A 15,297-nucleotide genomic window follows, 5' to 3' on the forward strand; every position below is an offset into this window, starting at 1 on the left:
ATAAGTGGCCAATCCTAGAGCAACTCACAATTGAAGTGAAACTGTTTGATCTCCTCTTTCCATATACTGCACAAGCAGTGATGTACAGCTGCTGCCTGGGGTCTCTTGGCAGCAGGGCTGTTCATGCACTGATTCAGGATCTTGTGCAGTCTTGGTCAGCACTTGATACATCCAGACTGTGGAAGACCTGCTAGCAAAGCTGTAACTTACTGCATTACCAGGAGAATTTTAGATTGATTGTAAAGTCTGCCACAGTCTGGATGTGCTTGTGGGGGAGGAGTGATTGATGCAGGCACACGGCTTCTCTGGATCCACAACTGGGTCTAAAGGACAGTGGCACAGACAGGGGTGTATCTAGGGGTCAGGGCACCCCTGGCAAAGTACAGAACCCCTGCGCACCCCCCCCCCCCACACACACACACAGGAACTCCTGCACTGCTACTGATAAGCACTGATTCTGGCAGGGACTGATTACAGAAAACAGGGTCTGACAGGCCGTAAGACATTGACATCAAATGAAATATTCTGGGTCTCTCCAACTCCCCTGGCGAGTGCCATCCTGGCCAATAGGAAGATATGCCCCTGGGCACAGACAGTGTAGAGACTGATCCAGGAGCATGAAGCTGTGGGTTAGGAATTTAGGATCAAAGCTGGAAGGCTTTGATGAGGTGAATCTTAAGAGCCCGTTTGACATTTTCTGGAAAGGCAAAGTTCCAGTGGTAGAGAGCAGCACAGGCAAAATCTTGGTGACAAAGGTGAGAGGAAGTAATTAGAGACTTCAATCATTTTGTGAAACAAAGCTGACAGAAGTGGGAAGGGAGATAAGGTCAGAGATGTAAATTGAAGGTCTGGTATCAGAGAGGGGAGGCAGATGTAGTATGTTTGGAGAAGATAAGCTTGGCAGCAGCATTGAGGACAGATTAGGGTGGGAGGCCAGGTAAGAGGAGGTTACAGTAGTCCCGTTTGAAGAAGGGTCTGGTCCTGGAAATATTTCTGAGATGGAAACTGGAGGACTGCAGAAGGTTTTGAATATGTGGCTTGAGGGAGGTGTCAAGGATGACTCCAACACAGTGCACTTGCAGGCTAGCAGATATTGTGGTGCTGTCAATAGACAAATTGAATGTGGGAAGAATATCCAGGAGGAAATCCGACAGCTGGAGATAAAAAGTGAGGAGCGGGGAAAAGGTCAGGGGTAGAGAGGCAGATCTAAGTGTCATCAGCATAGAGACCATATTGGAGGCCAAAGCGACTGAGCTCACCTAAAAAGGGAGAATAGAAGTGGTTAAAAAAGACCCTTTGGGTACACCTACTGGTAGTGTAAGTGTGGGTAAAGTGGAATCGAGAAGAGGCGAAGAACGATCAGAGCTAGGGGGACAGCCAGGAGAGGGCAGTATTATATCAACCAAGGGAGTGAAGGATTTGCAGGAGGAAATGGTGTTTCACTGGCAAAGGCAGCCGTGTTCAAGGAGAGTAGAGGAGTAGTGGTCCTTGGAACTGGTAGTAAGGGCAGCTTCTGTGGAGAGTATGAAAGCCAGACTAAAATGGGCAAAATAGGGAGCAAGAAAGGCTGTAGACAATTGCTAAAGGAGTTTGGAGGCAAAGGGAGATTCGGTGGTGGTTAGTGTCAGGATTAAGGGTAGGTTTGAATAGGTGATACAAGGGCATGGTGGGAGGTTGTAAGGAGTGAGGACTGGATTGGTCCTGACTTCATCTTATACTGAGAGAAGGAAGTAAGTTTGCAAAATGGATGGGAAGGGGCAGGACATTGTGACAAGGGTCTGGTGGGTTGTGATGTCCTGATGAAGGGATTCCATTTTAGATGTAAAGTGGGTGATGTCAAGGGCAAAGAGTGAAGGCGGGGGAGGGGTGGTAGTGGAGAAAGTTGAAAGTGAAGAGAAGACAGGGGTTGAAGTACAGGGAGTTTATAATGGTCTTGAACGAAGACTGTTTAGAGAGGGAAAGAGCAGTGTAGGTTAAGAGCATGAATTTAAAATCTAAGTCTGCAATGTGAATGCCTCCACTGTCGCTCAGTGGTCCGTCAGCACTTTTGCAAGTATCTGGAATGACCAAGTTCAGGCGTAGCCTCATGAAGGTAGGTAGTGACCACCGGAGCTACAACTATAATGGGGAAGCTGCTTGATCAGGGCAGAAGAGAAAAGGAAGTTGAGTAGGGAGGCTAAGGGCATAGGGTCTGGTTAAGAGTTGTAAGCCATGCACACACAGCTACAGAATCTTTGAGCACAGATGCTGTGTGCATATACGATAGTGCAGGGAGCATCTGAAGGGGGAAAAAAGCCTCCAGGCAGCATCTGACTGATGTTTTCTAACTCCGAATGGCCACCACCTGCCTGCTTGGTAGATCAGTAAATCTGCATCAGCAGACACTGGCCTAGACACTCCTAGAAAATGGACTAAGCCCTAGTGTTTTGGGGATTGCAGGCAGCTCTGCCTCACCCACAAATGGCTGTACATGTCAGTCATGCTGCGGCTTATGGACACTGCAAGCGTATTTGCAGATAGAAGCCTGCAGATATCTAACAATCAAGCTTATACGCAAACCTTTAGGTTGGTCAACAAGTCTGAATTTGGTCCCTATCATCAATATCCTCAAGCTTGATTATGGTAGCATTGGGAGGCTGAGGTGAAAGACTGATAGGGTATGAGTTGGGTGGGGGGAGGTGGGGGTTGTGTGTGAACACGAGGCCACCAGAGAAGTGTGCAGCGGGTGATGCAGTGTCTTAATGGCACAAGGATGATATCAACAAGTGACTTAATTAGTACCTCAGTTATTTTGATTTAACAATCTGTGCTCAAGCATGGATATCTCTAAAACCAGGATTATTGGCGTGCCTTGAGGACCAAGGTTGGGAATCGCTGGTCTATGTACTAAGCCTAATTTCTCTCCAAGACTTGGTACATAGACTGCTTAATGTGTTTAAAACGGACATTAAACTTCTCAACCAATCATTAAAAGTGCCTCATTTTAGGGTTAGGGTCACATTGCTCATTTGACGGAATGCAAAGTCAATGCCGGTAATTTCTGCGCCTCTTGGGTTTGCTTTTTGGAATCTAATTTTTTATTTTATATATATATATATTTTTTTTTTTGTATTTTCTACATAGACCATCCTCTGAGATGATAGAATCCCCTTACCCATTTATTAATTGAATGATTCCCCCCGATCTCTCCTCCAGGATCCTTCAAACACCAAAATTGCGCAGTGGTTGCATCAAGAATCTGACCATGGGGTGGTCTCCATGGAATTCCAGCTGATTAGCGACGCTGTTCCTGGGTCCTACCTGATTTCAGCGGAAAGAGAAAAGGGTTATGCTATACAAGAGTGGTTTACCGTGAAAGAATATGGTAATTATTCAAATATTGTACAATCTGGTTGGACCCAATGTTTTGATCACAAAACTGCTCATACAGATGTGTCCTGATACTGTGGCTTCCGTCAAGACAAACGCTGACTCCTCAGTGAGCCAGGACCCTGGCGGCTCGGACTTCATCATTTTTATTCATGCAAAAAAATGCCAGTGACTATACTATAGATTACACAGATATACAAATATTGCACATCAGATTAATCAATGTGCGAATTATTCTGAATACAAAGGGCTACAATGCTGCGTCTTTTTCTAGCGCCCAGTTCGTTGTGCTTAATCTGCGACTTTGTGTTTAAAACTAATTTCTGAGCAGTTAAAGTTGCAGCCCAGTGTCTTTGCTGCGTCTGCGATGCAAATGAGACACCATTGAAAGAAAAGTAAAAAAAAGTATGCTGACTTAGACGCTGGTTGTATGAAGATACTTGTGGAGGTGGTCATCAACTGAATTGGTCATGGAGAGCTTATGTTCATAAATGTATACATTTTGCATACACATCTCTTTGGAAGCTGACCAAGAAACAAGCATTTACTATAATGTGTTTTTAATCTGGTGGCAGCCATTATGGGTCATTACATGGTCACAATGAGTGGCGATTTAATTTTTAAACCAAAACATTGAAAGTTTCTTCAGCATGCCTGAGAATATATATGCCATCATAGATTACATTGACAAAATTGAAATTATAGAGACCCTTACACCCTGCCCCTTCCCTCAGTAATAGCACCCCTGTGTATACAGCTGGGGGCTTTTCTTTTTATACAAAGCATAACTGGGTGGCTTTGATGGGTTAGAGAACCCTGCAGGGGACTGTGAAATTACTTATGCTGGGGTAGGAAACTACTAAGGTTGCTTAATTCCATGGTGGTCCTCAGGCTACCCTGTCTTATACACAAGCTTTTGAGCTGCATTATATAAAGTGTTACCACTTGTTCCTGCTTCCTTGCAGTGCTGCCCAGATTTGAAGTTAAGGTGGAATCTCCGAGCAGTTTATCGGTGACGTCTGAAAAGCTGAAATTCAATGCATCTGCCATGTATGTAAAGTGACTCCAATTCGATAGGGGCTTGGGGGTAATGGCAAAATATAAGCAAATATAAAGTTTCTGTTTTTTTTTTTTTTTTTTTTTTTTAAATATAGATTTTATTTTTGTGTAATTTTATGTCTGAAGATGTGGCTAGTATTGATGAGCGAGTAGAACTGATCTCTGCCTCTCCCACAGTTACACGTTTGGCGAGCCGGTGGCCGGCTCCATGACTGTTCGGTATTGCAAACAGCCGGAATTTTACGGCAGACGTCAAAACTGCTTCAAAGACAAAGGTGGCTTCTGTTCTAATATGACCGGAGAGGTGAGTGCAGAGGCCCTATGAGAGTCACTGCAGCCTATTCTGGTTATAGATTGCAGGTCCAAATTGCATGATTTATATTTAATTAAAAATGCAGATACAAAACAAGAGTAGTTTTGCAAAACCAGAAGATGACTAGATCCAAAATACGGGGGCCCGTGCACATCTCTATTATAGCTAGGAGGCAAAGGCTGGTCTTCTACATGGTGAGCAATGATGCTGACACTATATCGAAAGCTCTTTGGGCCAGATGTACTAAACTCTGGAGAGTGATAAATCACCAGCCAATCTGCTCCGAACTGTCATTTTTCAAACACAGCCTGTGACATGACAGTTGGGAGCTGAGTAGCTGCTCGTTTATCACTTTTTTAGAGCTTAGTACATCTGCCCCAATATGTTCTGAATCCTCTGCTCCATCATGTCCCTCTGTTATCCTGCCAGATCACTTGCCCAATTAGTGCCATCTCTAAACTGTCACTTCTCATCGACGGGCCTGATTCAGACATGTACGCTAATGTTGCAGCTGCTGCCTATTTGTAAGCAGATGCCATGCGATAAAAATGCAATTGGCACAGCAACCGAGTGATTGATTTCGCAAATCATGCGATTTTGTTGCAGACCAGAGTGCGTCTATGGCCGCTGTGCAGAATGGCCGGGGGAATTGAGATGCCGGCTCTAGATCTCTTATGGGATGGCAGACTTGGGATGTCTAGTTGGCTGGTTGGAATGATGATCAAGTGTGTGGGAGCAAACGATAGTCGGTCAACCATTTGCTCCCATACTCTGAAAAATGTCCAAAAACTGTTGTTCCAGCTAGTTGGGGAAAATCAAACATGTTTGATTTTCCCCAACGATCATTCTAGTGTAGGGGGAAAGTTCCCTTCAACTGAACGATAAGTAGGCAGACACTGGCCAGGAGTGTCCACCTACTGCTGTCACTCACCTCTGATGACTGCCCCTCAGATCTGTCACTGCTGTCTCTCTGCTGGGGGGAGACATATCCTTTCCCCCCCCCTTCTGGTACAAGCGGTCTCTCTCTCTCTCTCGCTCTCCCTTGTTGCATTGGTGGGAACAGTAGTGCAATTCTGTAGCAAAATCTTTGCCTCTACACATTCACCTAAGGAACCTGGTTTTGTTGAACAGCGTTGAAAATATTTATAAATAAATATTGATCATGTCGTAAATTGAGGGGGGGGAAAAAAATCTTGGTTAATTGCTGCAGCTAATAATTATATTGGCTTCCTCTAGCTTGGTCCGGATGGTACTTATACTGGTGTCATTGACATGTTCTCGCCCTCCATGAGGTCAATGGGAAGAGGAACATCCATTACATTGGACATAACAGTGACTGAAGCAGGAACAGGTAAGAACGACGTTCATGCTTACTATGGAGCTCTGCAGATCTTTGTTAAGAAGCAGGACCTTTTAATATTTGTAATGTGCAAATCTGAGATTGTAAGTAAATCACCTCGTTAAGCAATGTCAGGCTTTTTTCTATGTGAACTGGAACACCTTACGGTACTGTTAGGGTTTTTTTTTTTTTTTTAACGTGTTGGCCTTGATCCCTGCACCAATCTTGCTAGATTACATTTCTGCAAATCATTGCTAATGTCTTGTATTTTTGCAATAGGCATTCAAGTCACCGAAACAAAATACGTCTACGTCACCTCTCAGCCAGCCTCACTTCAGCTTGAATATGGAAGATTAAACCAGCATTATAAGCGTGGACTGGCTTACCCTGTTCAGGTGAGGGGTGTTCTGTTGAGCCACAGAAGTCTGTTATATGGGAACAATCCTAGTGCGACCCCCATTTATAAGGGGGGGGGGGGGGTGTAACATTTCCTGTGTGGGGTGTTTTTTTTTTTTTTTTGAGCCCACTGCAAGGACACCTTTCTCTCATTTTTAATAACCTCCTCTGGTTCAGTTCTCCTGAAGATACCCACGCATTTCCCTCTGTGCCCCATGTAACAATGATCTCTAATGCCTGAACAGCAGCTTTAAGTTAGTTTTTATTTCAATAAACTTTAAGCAGCGCCTTGATCACAAGCCGGTTTCAGTAAACTTCTGCTGAAATGTTAGCACCTACAGCCAGATCTGGAGTCCAGCTCAATAGAGCACCATAATCTGGTGTAGAGCATAATATGCTGATCCATATATGCAGCAAAGTATACACTACACAACCTTTCCTGATGTCTGGTGCCAAGGCTATATGCAAAGATTAGCTATCTTCTGTACCAACTATGGCCCGTACTCAATTGCTGGCGAAAAAGTCCAGGACTTTACGCATGCCGGAGATTTCGCTGTCATCACTAGTTTTGCCTCCCCCTTTCCAATTGCAAAGGACTTGAGAACTCTTCCCGGCGAAACTGAAATCGGTGAACTCCTGTCTGATGTGGGGAAATCAGCCTGAGACCCCCCCCCCCCCCCCCCCCAAAAAAAAGGTCTGACATGGGGATCATTATGGATACCCCCGAATAGCCCTGCTGAAGGTATTTGGGGTACTTAAATGATCTGAATATTTAGCATATTTGCATATGGGGTGAAGAATGGCATTTAGCAATGGTGTTTTTTTTTTTTTTTTTTTTTTTCAAAATAACTAGTCACAGCAAATTTGGGGTACCTGAAAATGAGGGCTAGCATATTTAAAAGTTGCTTAAGTGAAGTTTTAAAAAAACATGGAAAAACCACCTACTGCAAATGCCTGCAAAGAGGGAAAAAAAACACTCACCTGGGGCATACTTGGGGACCCCCTGGGGACTATTTCCACCCCCCCAAAAAAAATACTTTTTGGGGGTGTTCTATTTTTTTTTTTCTTTTTTTAATGCAGTTTACCTTCGGGGGGGGGGGGGGGGGGACTATCCTAACACTGCACAGGGGTTCCCACAACTTTGCACCCCAAAACTGCACTTTTTTCCACCTCCATTCAGAGGCAAATCTCTTCTGCCTATATGAATGCATTGACTTTCCGCTTAGGTGAAAAGTCATTGCAATTGAATTAGTTGGAAAGTTTCAAACAGGCGAAATGACTTAATTGGTGAAAACGTTTCAATGGGAACGGCTGTAAAACTGAAGTCACCAAGAAAAATAAGCCTGTATCACTACTGCTTCCTGGTGCTACTCTGTGCAGTGATCAGGCTGTTCCAATTCTGTGAGCTGCCCCAATGGGTGTTCATAGTTCAGTATCAATCAAAGTGCAATAGGGATTAAAAAGCCCGCTACAGCTGCAATGGAAATGATGCTGGCAGTGGGTGATTATTTTTGGAAGATATTTCTTGTTTGATCTGTTTAGTCTGAACAATTTTTTTCTATTACAGGCAAAATTAAATGATGAAAATGGCCACCCTATGCCTCACCAAGAGATTGACTTGGACGTTGATGGTCAGGATACTCAGACTTCCATCACGGACTCTGATGGGCGAGTGGTGTTCCAAATAGACACATCCAATATGTTACAGCCAAACTTTACTTTCAAGGTAAGTAACCAAGCATTCCTTCTATGGAAGTGACCTGATGCTTAGCCATACCAGAGCCATGTTCCTCTTATGTCCATATCTGGGGGAGACTTTTTTTAGAGCAGAGAGCAAGGAGTAGGCACTAAATCTATTGGAGCTGATGCCCCTGCCAACAAAGCAAAGAGGAAAATTGGGGTGCAGGAATGGGCCTCGACATAGATTGTCCTGCTACGATGGGTCAACCAGAAGGTCTGCGTGCCATGCCCTCCACATGAAGGCCAGAGATTTTAGGATAGTGTGGGCCTTCCTATAGATGGACCAGATCACAAGCAGCTGCAGGGCGATGGGTGGGAACAGGTTACCCAGATGAAAGGTCACCTTGGGATCACTGGACTGCAAAATGACCGTGTCCCTTAGCACAAGCTGGTGCCTGGGGACCCTCATTAGGGAGCTGGATGAGGCTGAGGACACGTGGCAGCCGCTGGAGCTGACTAACATCGCTCCCCAAAAGCATGAATTCTTTAAGGGGATCTGACAGCCTAATATCAGAGAACCAACTTTTTAAGAAACTCCAACTTTTGTTCCTCAGTCAGGCACTAAATAAATTGCCTTGCCAGAGGTGGTGGTGGGGGGGCATACAATAGGGTGGTGGTGCAGTTTTAGCTCCAATAGCTTAAGTATGTGGTGTCTATACCCCCCCCAGATGGACTTGGAGGAATTGATTTATGGTGACTACAAACATCTATCTTTGCCAGTGTTTAGAACACAATGCATACATACCAAGCACAGGCTGTTTCTTTTAGTAACTTCATTGTAAAGTATCACGAGTCAAAAAATAACATTGCTATTAAAAGATCACTCTCTAATTGCCCAGCATGTCTGAAATGCATAACCAGACAGACCAATGAATTTTACATATAACATTATACAAGTCTCTGGGATACTCCCATTTTCTTGAAAAGGTTTGAGGTTGTGATGGGTTTTCTAAACAAATTCCTATTACTAATTGGCTCTCACTCATGTAAGGCATTAAGTCACATCCTATAGTCGTGGATGGATTACAAGGGGGAGCCCCATGTGCTGGCTCTGTGGCGCAGTTGGAGTAGACTCTGGCACTGACTGCACATTGCGCGCGTCTCTGGAACATGGCACTCGCACCATGGTTCCGGAGATCTGTACTGCTCATGCAGAGTCATTGACACACATTTACAGTATTATCACTATCCTCTCGGTGCCGGAGATGCCTTCGATTTGCTTAATTTATTTAGACCTATATAATATCAGGATGCTCTATTAAAGTATGGAAGAGTGCATCTCTGGGCCCAATAGTGGGTGGTTTCCTTACAGGGGGACCCTTCTGTTCTGCTGTAAAATATACGGTACAAACGCTGTTCCTGATCTTCAGCATGTAAGACTTGCTCTTGTAGATGCAGTAACATCTACTGTATGGACAGCTGCACAGAACCACTGTAGCTAAGGGTTTTCTTTAAATTAGTTTTATTTTTTTGGGGGGAATGATCTTGAGTGCGACTGGGGCTTCCTGATGCAGCTTCTCCTGGGGGGGGGGGCTTAACTTTGTCACAGTGGATGATCTCCTCTCCTGCTTGGTTAGGGCCTAGTCAGACTACCAGTTGTTGTCATGAAGGTTCCTCCTCATCTGTTTTCCCCTTCTGTTTGAATTGGAGACTCACAGATAAGGAGCCCCGAGACTTCCAGTAGAAGCATTGAAAAACAAATATGCTCAGAGCAGGAGAGATCAGGGGGGGTGTAGGTCCATTTATCCACTGTAGCATTGGATACAACTGAGTTAAATAGTGTAATCCTTCAAACAATGACACCAGGCGGTCAAAAGGCTGACATTTGCGTTAGGTTAAAGCAAAAACAGTTGACTAACGCAGAAAACCGTGTCGTCCTCTTTTGACCCGGTCAACCTTTTTGATACCATATGGAAGGTGACTACTGGAAATTATTGGATATATCATGTTGGACTCTTAGTAGTGGCCTAGAATGCATGATTATTTCCATGGATGGATCTTCAAATGTTGTTGCCTTGTACCTAATGAATGTCCTGTCTGGCTTTCACAGGTCAGCTACAAGAACCCAGATCAGTGTTACTATTCAGAGTGGCAAGATGCAGATTATCCCACTGCTGAATACACAGTTTATCGCTTTTACTCACAATCTGGGAGCTTCCTGCAGATGAAACACCCTGAAGGAGAACTGAGTTGTGATCAAAACCATAATATTGATTTGCAGTACATCTTCTCAGGAGTTTATGATGGAGCAACCAAGGCCACAATCTACTTCATGGTGAGTAGTGCAATGGGTAACCGAACAAGACTGAAACTGTGATTGCTGGAAACTTGGCCATCTTGTATGAAGTGTCCAGAAAACCTAAGCTACGCCCAGTTTATATACATGCAGACTAGAACGTCCATGGAAAGTGAAATGTGTTTCTACTAGGTCAAGCACCTTCAACTTGTAGAGTGTAATACTGGGTGCTGATTTTCCAACTGGCACAAGTATTTTGCCCAGATTTCTCAAATTTTAGATCCCATTAAAATATTAAATTTTAAGCCAAGTTGAGAAAATAAGGTTTATTTTTGGCTGCCCTTGAGCACAGTTTCCTACTCCTGATGTCAGATTATAGCTGATGTGATCATATAAATGTGACTGCATGACTCCCCACGATTTCAAATCCTATAACTAATAGAGCCCTTTAGTCCCATAACTGTAACTGCACCGTACTAAAAATGGCACTTTGTGATTTTTGCTGCAGGTGTTTTACTTACTCACCATTTACAACATTTTTTTTTTTTACATTTTCTTTAGCTATTATCAAAGTCAAAGATAATGAAGGACGGTCAGAAAGATGTTGACCTGACAAGCTGTAAGTATGTTCTTAGCCAAATAAGAATTCCAAATGTTAAAATTGAAGATATTTTAATGAGTATGTACAGTGTATTTATGGATGTATAGATTATAAATTTCGTATAATGGTGGTGAGGCACTTTACTAGCCATGTGGCTTCTTTATAACCTGCTTTAATACATCTGGCTGACCAGCTCCCAATCTCCTTGCAGCTATGAATGGGACCCTCTCCTTGGATGTCTTGGTGTGCGCTGAACTGGCCCCCAGTGCGGATTTGGTTGTATACTCCATCCTGAAGAAAGAAATCATCGCTGACTCTCTTAGGCTCAGTGTTGAGAAATGCTTTAAAAATGAGGTAAGTGTGGTAATGTGACCACATAATCACCACAGGCTGATACCACTAAAGATATTTTGCATATCTGCTCGCCTTTTATTAATAATCAACCACTAGCTGTTAAAACAAAAAAAAAAATGTAATAAGTTTAAAAGTTCTTTTTTTGGGTGACTAAACGGTTGCAGACTCAAAGTTTCCTCAACTTTAAGAGCCAGTGGTGGTCTTCTGCGTGAATTGAAAAGAGTGCAATTAGAGCTGTCCTGTCAGTCTGTATAATTGGGCAATGGTCGTGTTTTTTTTTTTTTTTTTTTTTCTTGTGTTTTTTTGCATTGTGCATGTAAAAGTAGCAGTGTATGGCAATGCAGCCTCACAACCCTGTGTTTTTTGTGCTCTGGTCATTATGGAGGCAGTTTGCCACTGTATTTTCTCCGTGTGAGTGAATCTCCTTTTTAGAGTGCTCAGATTCCTCCCACACTCCTGAAACTCTGGACTGTGCTTCAGTGTATCACGAGGTGGGGAGTCTAGGCTGAATGATTTACACTATTTTGTAGAGACTGCTTCATGTTGGCTTTATATCAGTAACTGATCCATGAGTGTATTTATCTGCATTTGCTGGGCTTTATTCTATAGGTCATCATATTTATCATTGGGGCCCATTTATCATTGAATATTTGAGGTAAAAATCCCCCAAAACACTGATGTATTAAGGAGGGACCACAGCAGGTATCGAAGATGCCTGCTGCGATCTCTCCAGTCCCGCAGGCAGCTGCATCCCCCATAGGTTTCTATGGGGATGCGATGCTGCCAGATGTACTAATATCTGTAATGTGATGCATTCCCGATATTGGTCCCCTCAGCTAACTCCATTTGAAGATGTTAGCTGCTGTAGCCTATGGCTATATATCGCATAATTAGCCGGCGGAGGGATCTCCTGGAACCCTCCGCTGGCAATGGGGACCACTCAAGCGCAGACCGCAGGACTGCACATGCGCAGCAGCCCAGAGTGCACTTCGGCCACATCGCAGGGACTGGCTCCTTTCGGATTTGCCGGTTAATACATTCGGCCGTTATGATTGCATTTTGGAATGTGATCAATGGGTGATACTGGTACGCCATGATTGCATTGCAAAAGCGACCACTAATGGGGCCCATAGGGTTGGATGGAGATAGAAGGGGAGTGTCTCAGTACTTCACTACATCGTAGTGTGATATATGCTAAGTGTTATAAACTACAGTAGCTCTATGAATGTAGATGGCTGCTGCTACTTATATTTTATAGTGCAGTGTTCTTTGGCGTTTTCTAAAAGTTTTTTTTACCTTTTTAAATGTTTAATATTGCTCTCCTTGCTTGTAACCCTACGGACCTGGGTCAGCCGGCAGCAGTTACTTCCCCTGTAAAGATCACTGATTCTATGTTCTTACCTCCTGTCATTTTTAGGTTTCTATGACTTTCTCGGCAGAAAATGGGGTTCCAGGATCCAACGTTGACGTCCAGGTTTCTGCAGATCCCAATTCCATCTGTGGGCTTCGAGTATTTGATTCCGCCCTCCTGCTCCTCAACGCCTATGAGCGTTTCACGGCTGACACAGTAAGTCATGGAGACCCTATAATGAACTATGATTCATTACCTGAGCCAAAGGATTAAATGGACCCTAACTACTTCTGAGCTCCTGACTTCTGGCTCTCCATGATTACGGTCTAATGGCACAAATGACTCACACTGTGGAAGAAGGCTTTGAACCCCCCTCCACCTGTCCTTCAAATGGCTAAACCTTTGTAGAACACTAGCTGAGCTGTGACTCTGCGGTTTATTCATTCTAATTTGCAGTGGTCCCACAGAAATTGCTTCTAATTCGTAGCAACAGCAGCCACCAACTGCTCAGGTATTGAGACAGTTGCTCCAAAAAGGTGCCATCCTGTAACACCTAATACTGCAACACTCGCTGCTAACTACTAGCAGCGTGGAAAGTTTACAGTACACTGCTGTGCAGTATTGCCGCACACGTGGGGTCCCAATAGCTCCCTCTTCGTACTCCAGAGCTCTGAGACTCGAGTGGCTGATGCCAATTGAAGATGGCATTCTTTCAGTTTTCAGAGCTTGATGAATGGATTGCAGCCACATTGGAACTCCAATGATGAATAAGGCTGTTGTATAACTGAGCTGTTCCCCTTGATGAACTAGCCTCATAGTGTTCACAAACTGATTCTTGAGTGGAGGGAAAGTTGTCCATTTATGGATTGGATATCCTGGGTGGGGTAAGGGGGAGCTCTTCTAAAGAGTGGAGAAGTTGGTTGCTATGGGTAATTTGTTTTCAAACAAATCTTTTTAAAGTACAGTATATAAAAATGAAAGCTAGAAGACTGGAGCCCATAGCAACAACTCTTTAGAATGTTTGATTCATCCACCCCTGCCCCCGGTTTACTTGTGTAGTTGTACCAGGTAGCGTTCCAGCAAAGACAATAAGCTAACATGGCTGCAATGCTCTCTTAATTTATTGTTGCGTAGGACCGTCATTTTGCTTTACTAGTCCAGAATGAGTGGTTGGTTATTAAAATGCTACTTTTCCATATAACAAACACATCTGTCTACTACATTTATGATCGTGGGCTCTGTGGCTAAACTGGTTAAATGATGGTTATGGTGATCCATTTATTATCTGAACACTTTTTTTTTTTTTTTTTTTTTTTTTTTTTTTTTTAAAAAGCTTGAGACCCATTCTTAATGCAGCCTGGTTCACACTGCTCCCAAGCTACATTATTCCTGTGTTGTGGAGCTATCTTTGTGCCAGGCTGAAGTAGTCAATGCTGAGCTTCTGTGACTTCACTCAAAAGCATTTTATTTATTTTTTAACACTTTTGGGAAGAAGAAACAAACCTGCTGGCATTGCTACAATTTACACTTTTATTGCACCACAGTGGTTCAGTGCAATCTGCAAAATGAGTATATATAAAACATGGTGGACAAAAAAATCCTCTTGAGCACATGAGCCTAGATAGAGCTGAAACCAGAGAAGGATTTGTGTAGTGACTGAGTAGTACTTTGGACAATAGCAAGTGTGCCAAGCAGGCTTTTAAGGTGGGTTCTCTGAACATCTGTAGATTAGGGAAAGCTGTAGCAGGGAATTCCACCTACAAGACTTCTCCTGTAGCCATTTATGGAAGTGTCATACCCTGGGGCGGTGAGCGTGTAGCGACTGCAGTGCATAGAACTTTGCAGTTCTTGGTCAGCTTCTCATCTGTAATACTCTTGCCTTACCACACCCTTACAGAGAGGCAAGGCTGCAACACAGAACAGACGCAAAGAGTGATTTGGGTGTAAAAACTGATATTTATTCTGCAACCAGTACGGTGTTCCTATAAAACCAGTGCAGCTCAATTACTCATAAATAAAGATACTATGAGGGGTATTCAATATGAAACGTTAATTTCACTGTCGAAGTTGACGTTTCATATCGGAGTTTTTTTCCTGCGTTAAAGTCTGGTGCACGCTCCTGCTTATCCCCCTATTCAATATAAAATTAACGAAAACGGGAAACTCCGAAGTTGGATTTGCGTAAAGTTACGAATTTTCCTTTAAAATACTTGTAAGACCCCCTAAAGTTGTAAAAACATGGGGGAACACTATGGGTACCCCCGTTTTAGCCTTTATTTGAAAGTCAGATTTAAATAGCCGCAGCAGGTGTTTTTTTTCCGACATTGAAGAACTGATGCAGAAGAGCACTTAGGTTATTTTTTTTCATTTTTTTTTAAGTGGTCCCATCAAATTTGGGGTACATGAAAATGGGTACTAGCATATTTTGATGTCCCTAAAGTAAGTTTTTAAAAATTCTGCATTTGTGCACCTGCCGCTATAATTCTATTCTTCAAAACACCTGCCGCATACTTGCAGAATAGCCCTGAACCTATTTCCC

The 15,297-nt window shown here is 43.4% G+C and overlaps 1 protein-coding gene across 2 annotated transcripts in view; it reads left to right on the forward strand.

The window, feature by feature from the left end:
* LOC148501808 (ovostatin-like) overlaps positions 1-15,297 on the forward strand; it is a 56,554-nt gene that overhangs the window by 14,332 nt on the left and 26,925 nt on the right. For both annotated transcript variants that reach the window (XM_088449988.1, XM_088449989.1), the window contains exons 6-15: positions 3,196-3,364; positions 4,335-4,419; positions 4,606-4,732; positions 5,978-6,092; positions 6,360-6,475; positions 8,044-8,202; positions 10,267-10,491; positions 11,014-11,071; positions 11,265-11,407; positions 12,825-12,974. In XM_088449988.1, the coding sequence (XP_088306114.1) occupies positions 3,196-3,364; positions 4,335-4,419; positions 4,606-4,732; positions 5,978-6,092; positions 6,360-6,475; positions 8,044-8,202; positions 10,267-10,491; positions 11,014-11,071; positions 11,265-11,407; positions 12,825-12,974 (1,347 nt within the window). The remainder of the gene's footprint in view (positions 1-3,195; positions 3,365-4,334; positions 4,420-4,605; positions 4,733-5,977; positions 6,093-6,359; positions 6,476-8,043; positions 8,203-10,266; positions 10,492-11,013; positions 11,072-11,264; positions 11,408-12,824; positions 12,975-15,297) is intronic.

Source organism: Taudactylus pleione, unplaced genomic scaffold (assembly GCF_031769625.1).
Source record: "Taudactylus pleione unplaced genomic scaffold, aTauple2 ptg000502l, whole genome shotgun sequence".
Classification (NCBI taxonomy): Eukaryota; Metazoa; Chordata; class Amphibia; order Anura; family Myobatrachidae; genus Taudactylus; species Taudactylus pleione.